General features: G+C 58.6%; 1 protein-coding gene across 11 annotated transcripts; it reads left to right on the top strand.

Moving 5' to 3' along the window:
• Nucleotides 1–23: 23 nt before the first annotated feature.
• ACBD4 (acyl-CoA binding domain containing 4) lies at nt 24–7,195 on the top strand. Of its 11 annotated transcripts, none has more exons than XM_082605129.1 (12): nt 24–175; nt 419–1,058; nt 1,156–1,264; nt 1,458–1,587; nt 1,844–1,964; nt 2,021–2,120; nt 2,403–2,523; nt 2,746–2,832; nt 3,154–3,224; nt 3,315–3,393; nt 4,110–4,249; nt 6,002–6,505. In XM_082605129.1, the coding sequence occupies exons 4-12, from the start codon at nt 1,500–1,502 to the stop codon at nt 6,065–6,067; spliced, it is 873 nt and encodes a 290-aa protein (XP_082461255.1). In that variant the 5' UTR covers nt 24–175; nt 419–1,058; nt 1,156–1,264; nt 1,458–1,499; the 3' UTR covers nt 6,068–6,505. The 11 variants fall into 11 exon arrangements, with proteins under 11 accessions (XP_082461255.1, XP_082461246.1, XP_082461247.1 ...); XM_082605120.1 differs by lacking the exon at nt 6,002–6,505 and adding an exon at nt 4,380–5,995 and having other exon boundaries at nt 25–175; XM_082605121.1 differs by lacking the exon at nt 6,002–6,505 and adding an exon at nt 6,586–7,195 and having other exon boundaries at nt 26–175.
• The last annotated feature ends 590 nt before the right edge of the window (nt 7,196–7,785 follow it).

Genomic DNA, 7,785 nt, shown 5'->3' on the forward strand with positions numbered 1-7,785 from the left:
AGGGGTAGAAGACTCCAAGCTGTCTGGTCTGGAGAGGATGGGGTCGCGCTAAGCCTGGAGACCCTGGCAGAATCTGGGGTTGGAGGCTTGGACAGGTTGGCACCCCCGCCGGGCCTTTGATCGTCCTGGGACGGCCACCGCACGCTGCGTAGATGTCCTTGGCATCAACTTGTGGGTGAGCATCGAGTGCGGGTTCCGGTGACCGTGTCATGCGTACGCTTACTACATAAGAAACCACCTGCGTATTTGTGCGCGAGGGGTGGGATATGTGCGTCTTCTGCAGCAAGTGCCCTGGGTCGGGGGCGGAGAGCTGGGTGCACACCGCCACTCGGCGGCGGCCGGGAGTGTGTCGTCCCAAAGATAAAGCTTAGTTTCTCAGGACCTAGATCTGCTACCTACTGCTCTATTCCATTTTCAGATATCCCGGACCCAGAGATTCCGTCCGTGCTCGCTGGCGTCTCCACACCTCTCTGGATATTCTTTCTAAATATTTAGTCTTCTCCTGTGTACTTTTGATCCTGCAATTCCTTCCTCCAGAAATGACCTTCCTCATTCTTCTCCTGGCTTACTCTTAAGGCTTCCAAAACTCAGCTCCAGTGTCCCTCCTTTAGAACCCCTGACCTCAGAACATGATTCCCCCTTTTATCCCCAGCGCCTGTTAAGTGTCTGGAGAGCTGAGTTGCGTGGCTCGAATCTGGGGGACCTGGGTTCAGCTGACTAGCGGGTTTCCACCAGAGGGGGCGCAAGAGACAGCGTCATTTCACGGTGTCCACCAGGGGGCGCTCCCGCCTGCCTCTGGCGGTCCAGGGTTGAGGAACCCACCCGCGGATTTGCCCCGCCTGATTGGGAGAGGCACCGCTAAACTATTTGCATAATGTCGAAAGGGCCGCGTTGAGTGGTCGAGGTGTAGAAGAAATCTGAAACGGGCTCTCTCATTGGCTTAAAATTTCCCCCTTGCTCCGCGTCCCCATCCGGGCCAGGCCCGACCGGGAGGTCAATCGGAAGCTTCCGGCTAGTGGCGAGCGGAAACCTAGGTGTCCGGGCAGTGGGCGCTGAGGGTGAGTGCCGGGCAGCTGAGCCGGGGTATGGGGAGCCGGGGTGGGAGGATGTTTGCCCCGCCCTGTCTCCTCTCGGCTTGCGGGTTCTCCTGTCTAGGAGTTGGAGATGTGCATCTAGAGAGGCACCGCGACCCTTGCCACCTGTCTCTCCACCCACACACCGAGGTCCTCTCCACCCATCCTGGCCCCACCCACGCTGCCTTCGGGTAGGAAAAGGCGTCTCCTGAGTCGCAGCTTCTGACCTCCCGGGGTGTCTCACTCAGGCCTCTAAAGAGCTTAGTTTGCTCCTGGAAAATGGACCAGTGACTTACAGAGGCGTGTGCCAGGGAGGAGTTGGGCGGGGGCGGCGGGCAGGTGGGGCGGGCTGGAGCCTGCTCACACACAGGCTTGTTCTTGCAGAGTCGCTCAAAAGTAGGGCCCCAAGGCTCAGAGCAGCTGGGTATGGGTACCGGAAATGAAAGTCCAGAGCCGGACTGCCAGAAACAGTTCCAGGCCGCAGTCCGCGTCGTTCAGAACCTGCCTAAGAACGGTGAGGGCATGGGGACCCGCATTTGGGGGTCAAGACGACTGGGGTCCGCCTCCCAGGAGGCTTTGATCCTGGCAGTTTTTACAGACAAGTCCCTGCCTGAGTTGTCCTGGGGGTTCCCTCTGCCACCTGCCCCTGTCCAGCTGCCCTGTGGGACCCCTCACCATCTCTGCCCTCCCCAAGGGTGGTTCTCCCCCCACCTCCATCCCCTTTGAGCTGGGAGTGATGCTCTCTCCCCCACTTCCCAACCCCTGCCCAGGCTCTTACCGCCCCTCCTATAAAGAGATGCTGCGATTCTACAGCTACTACAAGCAGGCTACCATGGGGCCCTGCCTGGTCCCCCAGCCTGGGTTCTGGGACCCTATTGGACGTTATAAATGGTGAGCTCCCCATCGGCTGGGCAAACAGGCCTCAGCTGTCAACCAGCATTTCACAGCCCTCTGTTCCCCAGGGATGCCTGGAACAGCCTGGGCGAGATGAGCAGGGAGCAGGCCATGTCCGCCTACATCACTGAGATGAAGCTGGTGGCCCAGAGGGTAGGGAGAGGCTGCAGACTCCTCTCTGTGACCAAGCTCTCAGCCAGGTGGCCTGCCCCCCACCCTTCCAGTCCGACCCCATTATGTTTCCTGCACGTTGATACCCCTACCTATGGGAATTAACCACCTTCATGCTGTTCCCCCACCCCTGCCTCTCTGGTTCCTGACTGGGCACAAGGGTGGGGAGGTATGACAGGGCAGCAGCAGGGTGGAGGCGGCCCAGCTCAAGGGGGCAGTGGTGGGAGGGGCCAGCCCTTCCCCATTAGACCCCCTCCCGCACAGGTGATCGACACAGTGCCCCTGGGCGAGGTGGCAGAGGACATGTTTGGTTACTTCGAGCCCCTGTACCGGGTGATCCCTGACATGCCGAGGCCCCCGGAGACCTTCCTGAAAAGGGTCACAGGTCAGGCCCCCAGGCTGGGCGCTCCACGAGTGCTGACTGAACTGTCTCGGGGGGCTGCTCAGTTGGAGGGGAGCCTGGGGGCAGAGGGCTCTAGGTGATGTCCCCGTGAGGACCGCAACCAGCGCCCCTGATGGGGTGGGTCTCAGGCAGAGTCCATGGCTAACTGGGGAGCAGGGGCCTGATGTCTTCCCAGCCCCACCTCTGGGTGTTGTGTCTCCGCAGGTAGGAAAGAGCAGGTGCTGAATGGAGACGCCGAGCCTGCCCCAGAGCCTCCCTGCCTTCCCAAGGAACCAGCACCCCCAAGCCCAGGTCAGTGCCTGGGCAGGAGGGGCAGTGGGCCAGACCCAGGCCAGAGGTGGGAGGGACCTCCAGGCAGGGTGGCGGGGAGCAGGCTAGGTGCCACGCTATGCCTGTCACGCCTCGTGCCCAGACACTGAGACCTCCTGCGCTCCCAAAGGCCAGGGGCAGGTTCTGGCATTCCTGTTCCGGGGCCCCACTCAGGGAGCCATCTGTGCCTCTAGTGGCAGTATCTCTAGTGTGCCCTGAACAGACGCCTCTGCCTAGATGCACCCCCCTCCCCTCCCTCCGTGGCCTCCCTGTTGTCACTAACCCTACTCATCCCCTTCTCAGAGTCCCAGCCCCCCAGGGACCAGGACTCTGAGGTTTTCTGTGATTCCATGGAGCAGCTGGAGCCTGAGCTGGTGAGACCCCCTCCCATCGCCTCCCCTTCCCTACCCCACTGGGCCCTAGCTGCTCCCGCCACCCACCTTGGACTTTGTGACTCTTCTCAGCAGGTTGGGGCAGAGCAGAGGGGCGCCCTGGGAGGGGAGCTCAACACCGGGAACAGCACCGAGTCTCCTGCAGAGGAAGGTGAGCCCCTGCCTGACCCTTCACCCCTTCTGCCGTTCCCATGGTTGTGGTGCCCTGAGCCTTCCCCTGGCTGCCCTCACGGGGGGAGGTGGAATCCAACGCTAGGCACTGGAGAGAGTAGCCTCTGCCCAGGAAGGGTTAAAGCCAGACACTGGCCTGGATGGGCAAAGTCCCTGCCTGGCCTCCTCTCCGAGGGCCACCAGGAGCCTGTACCCGTGGCTGGCACTGAGGAAGGGAAGCTGGGGTAAAATTCCTAGACCAGCTCTCTCACCTGCACCTACGCGGCCTTGGGAGTCATCCTCTCTCTCTGGGTCTCCCGTTTGGGACTCCCTTAGGACAACGAGTTCTGCCCTATCCCTTTCTAGAACTTCCAGTGTGCCACGTCCCATCAGGGGCACTTTCATAAATATTATCTCCTTTATTCCTCAGAGCGAGCAGCCCTGTGAGGGAGATGACATAATTTTCAGTTGACCAACGAGGCTTAGAGAAGTTACTGACTTGCCCAAAGTCACACAGCTATGTGGTAGTGCTGCTGGGATTCAAACCCGTGGCAGCCCATTACTCAGCCACATGGATGGGCTTTACAAGACTCACACTTGGTACAAGGGATCGCACTCTGCTCTTACTCTTCCCTGGACCTGCCGCAGCCTGCCACCACCCTGCCCCTAGCTGAGCTGCCTCCTGAGCCCCCTTCCCTGTGTGTCTGTGCACTGCAGGGAGATTGGAAAGCACCCTGCTGGGGCCCCAGGAATTGGACACGTGGCTGGTGGGGACAGTTCGGGCGCTGCAGGAGAGCATGCGGGACGTCCAGGGGAGACTGCAGAGCCTGGAGAGCATGCCTGTCCCCCGCAAGCAGGTGAGCCCCATCCGAAGGCCCAGGGCAAGACGGGGGCAGGACTTTGAGGGTCTCTTTTCTGGGCTCCTCATCCAGCCACTTCTGTCTTTGGCCCCACGTCTCTGCCTGCTCACACCTCTGCCTTCTCCAGGGAGTGGTGTGGCTCGTGGCGCAGGCAAGGAAGTCAGGGGGTCTGTAGTAGCGCTTCCAGCCTCGAAGTGGGAGAGGCCCTCCTTCCCTGCTCTTATCTCCCTCTGCCTGAAGAGTAACTGAGGACAGATGGAATTCCAGCAGTTGGAGGGGCCAGAATGTGTCTGCTCTTTGCATTGGGGCTGGGGGTGGGGGTGTCCCTATTGCCCCTCAGTCAGGACTTCTGTTCCCAGATTTATTGTCTCGCCCTCCCCAAAGTCAGCCCTTGCATCCCTCACTCCCTCCTCTCAACTTCTAGATCTGCTTGCCCCTTACACCTCTGCTTCTGCAAAATAAATAACAGCAGCCGTTTCTGGAACCCCAGCTGTGTGCCAAACACATTACCTGCATTATCTCATTTTATCCTCAAAACAAACCAGTGGAATAGGTTTTCTTTTCATTTCCCTTTTACTGATGAGGAAACTACAGCTCTGAGATGTTGAGTAACTTACCTGAGGGTACACAGCCTGGAAGAACCTCACAGAGCTGCTGTGAGGATGAGATGAGATAATGCGTGTAGGTGCTTCCGCAGCGCCCGGGGAGGACTTCTCAAACGGGGTTCATTGTTAGTATTAACATTAAGTAATGGAGCCGCGAGTGGCCCTAGGTCTGTCTTCCCACCAAAGCTGGCATCCACCACTCACTATGAGTGAGTCTGTTCTTGCGAAGCCCGGAGTGGTGGGGGCAGGGGACGGCTGAGTTCCTGGATGCGGGGAAATCACTTACGTGACCCTTCACCCCCTTGGCACAGTGGGTGTCAGCCAGGTTGGCAGGAATTCCCTCAGATCCACAGCGGCTAACCTTTCAACACTCACCCCCCGGGGTTTTATTTATTGTTTACCTTTTACTAATTTTATATGCTGAAGATTTTAAAGGTTTCCACCCTTTTCCACCTTCCCTGTCTGTCCAGGCCAGGAGTGTCTGTTCTTAAGACTCTGTTAGTCTAGACTAGTCCCTCTTCCTTGCTACTGACTTGCGGATGAGACTGGATAGTGGTCCTGTAGAATGTTCCACTCTTGTGGTCTGTCTGATGACAGCCTCCTGGCTAGTTTACATGACCAGATTACATCAGAGGTGATGTTCTTTCTTTACATCAAGGGACACATACTTGGATGTCCTACCGTGAATGATTCTAGCGTGGACCACTAGCAGGGATGAAGGGGTGACAGTCTGTTCCCACCACTTGCAGCCAGGGAATGTCCAGTTCCCCATCAAGCCCATTTGACACGCAGCTTTTGACAATTGATAGATACTCCTTGCCTGGATCCGTAATTTATTTACTGGCTACAAAAAACAATGTTGACTTTTAAATTCTATTATTCCTTTAACATTTATTAGCTGTCATTTTTCTGTAGAGTTTCCCTGATCATCTAGGATTTCCCTGAAATACAGTGCCTTATGGAAGGCAGAATAAGTGCTTAATTCTTTCTCTTTAATTATCTATTTTTAGAGTAAGGAGTTGATTTAACAGCCACCTCAATGGTGACAAATTTCCCCTTTCTCTTTGAGTATCATCATGAACTCATGGATTTTAAAGACTCAGTATTCCAGTCAACTGCAATCATCATTCTTTTTGATGCCCAGGCTGTCACAACTTTGGTGGGACCCTTTCAAGCTGGGTCCTATGTTCTGGTAATTTGGACTCATTAATCTTTAAAAGCTTCCTTGCTTCCTGGTACAAGACGTCTCACATTCAATTCTACCTTCCCTGCTCCAGACCTAAAATCTGCCACTTCTCCATTCAGCAGAGAATGGTATTTAGAAACTAAAATCTGAGCACCCAGGGTCCTCATTTGAAATATGTGGCATGTCCTTTACAATATGGGGTCTTCGGGCCACACCAACAGGGTCACTGCTTTGTGGCCCAGAGGAGACAGCCTCGAAGCCAGTCTCTCCGCTCAGCAGCCTCGCCAGCCTTCAGCCTTCTTGGCACCTTGGAGGAGGATATGGGAGAGAGTTAGGGCTCAACGTGTCAGGGACACACTGGGGAGAGGGAGGCAGAAGCTCCCACCTGAGCTCTGCAAGCAGGCTGCGAAGGAGGGCCCAGCCTGTGCTGAGGCCCGGGCTGGCTCCTGACTCTCTCCTCTTGGCGGCAGAGGCCAAGGCCCGGCACTGGGCTCTCTGCTCCCACGCTGCTCTTCTTCCTCCTGTGGCCCTTCATCGTCCAGTGGCTCTTCCGACAGTTTCGGACCCAGAAGAGGTGACTCTCAATGGAGGAGTCTCTGCAGCCAACGGAGGAGACTCTGAGCCTTCCTGGAGTTTAGGAGAACGGTGTTAAACCCCGCTCCCACCTGCTTCCTGCCCCAATTAGTGTTTGCCTTGGCACCTCTCCCCTAATGGGGAGCCAGATAGGACCCCACTCTTCCTGCCGCTCCACAGGAACTCCCCTCCTCTCACCCCCAACCACCTCAGGCTCCCTGGGGAGGCTGCACGTGTGCTGCACGTCCCCAGTTCAGGGCTGGCGGCTGATTCAGGGCGGAGCTGCCGGGTCTCAGCCTCTGCCCTCCCCACCCTCTGGGTCACCTGACTCCTTTCCCACCCCAGCCTCTCCCCGAGGAGGCTCAGCTCGTGGGCAAGTTGGGACTTGGGCCGGGGCCTGGAAGAATGATTGGCTGGGAGGCCCGACCGAGCTGGGGAAAGGCGGAGAGAGCTAACCCCGGGGGAGGGGAGCCTGCTCCGTCTTCCTGGCCGCCCTACCCCACATATACTCAGGACGTCTTCACTAAACATTAACTTACAAAAGAGTGTTTCACTGAATAAAATAAAACCTTCATCTTCTGCCGTCTGGGCTGCCACGGATTGAGGCGGGAAGCGGGTCCGGGGCCCGCGAGCCTCAAGTCCCTTCCCTGCCCCCTCCCCCGCTGCCCGTGGACGGCCCCGAGAGGCCAGCGGGCGGCGTCCCAGAAGAAGCACTTCCCAGCTCCCCGGGCTAGTGGAGGCAACAGCCCAGGGTCTGCAACGGAGGCGGAGGAGATGCAGGCGGAGGGGGCGGTGGGATGCGACGGGGGCGGGGCCAAGGCCTTGGCCCCGCCCCCCGCCCCGTCGTGGCCGGGAGGAGGGAACCGGCGAGCTAGGGGTGGCGGGAGGAGAGGAGTGTGGCGGGGGCCGGGCACAGGCTCCGTCCACGCCCGAAGGGGAGGGCGGCCACCCCCTGCTCCGCGCGCCAGGCGTAGGGTCGGGGCCGAGACCCCGGCCCTAGAAGTGCTCACTGCCCCCTTCCCCCTCCTCAGCTGCTCGCTCCCCGTTCCCCCTCCCGGTGACCTCCGCGCTCGGGCTTTCCCAGGGAACTTTCTGGAAGGCCAAGGCCGGCGGGAGCTTCGTTCCCGCCCCTCCCTGAGGGGTGGGGGCGGGGCCCTGCGCGGGAGCCC

Source organism: Mesoplodon mirus (genome assembly GCF_964341445.2).
Source record: "Mesoplodon mirus genome assembly, chromosome: 18".
NCBI classification, from domain to species: Eukaryota; Metazoa; Chordata; class Mammalia; order Artiodactyla; family Ziphiidae; genus Mesoplodon; species Mesoplodon mirus.

What these genes read in the sequence shown, in the direction of transcription:
- ACBD4 (XM_082605123.1), top strand. Translation starts at nt 1,500, where the DNA reads ATGGGTACCGGAAATGAAAGTCCAGAGCCGGACTGCCAGAAACAGTTC. An exon ending in TCAGAACCTGCCTAAGAACG is followed by an intron (nt 1,588 to 1,843) that starts GTGAGGGCATGG and finishes ACCCCTGCCCAG; the next exon opens with GCTCTTACCGCCCCTCCTAT. An exon ending in TGCCTGTCCCCCGCAAGCAG is followed by an intron (nt 4,250 to 6,513) that starts GTGAGCCCCATC and finishes TCTTGGCGGCAG; the next exon opens with AGGCCAAGGCCCGGCACTGG.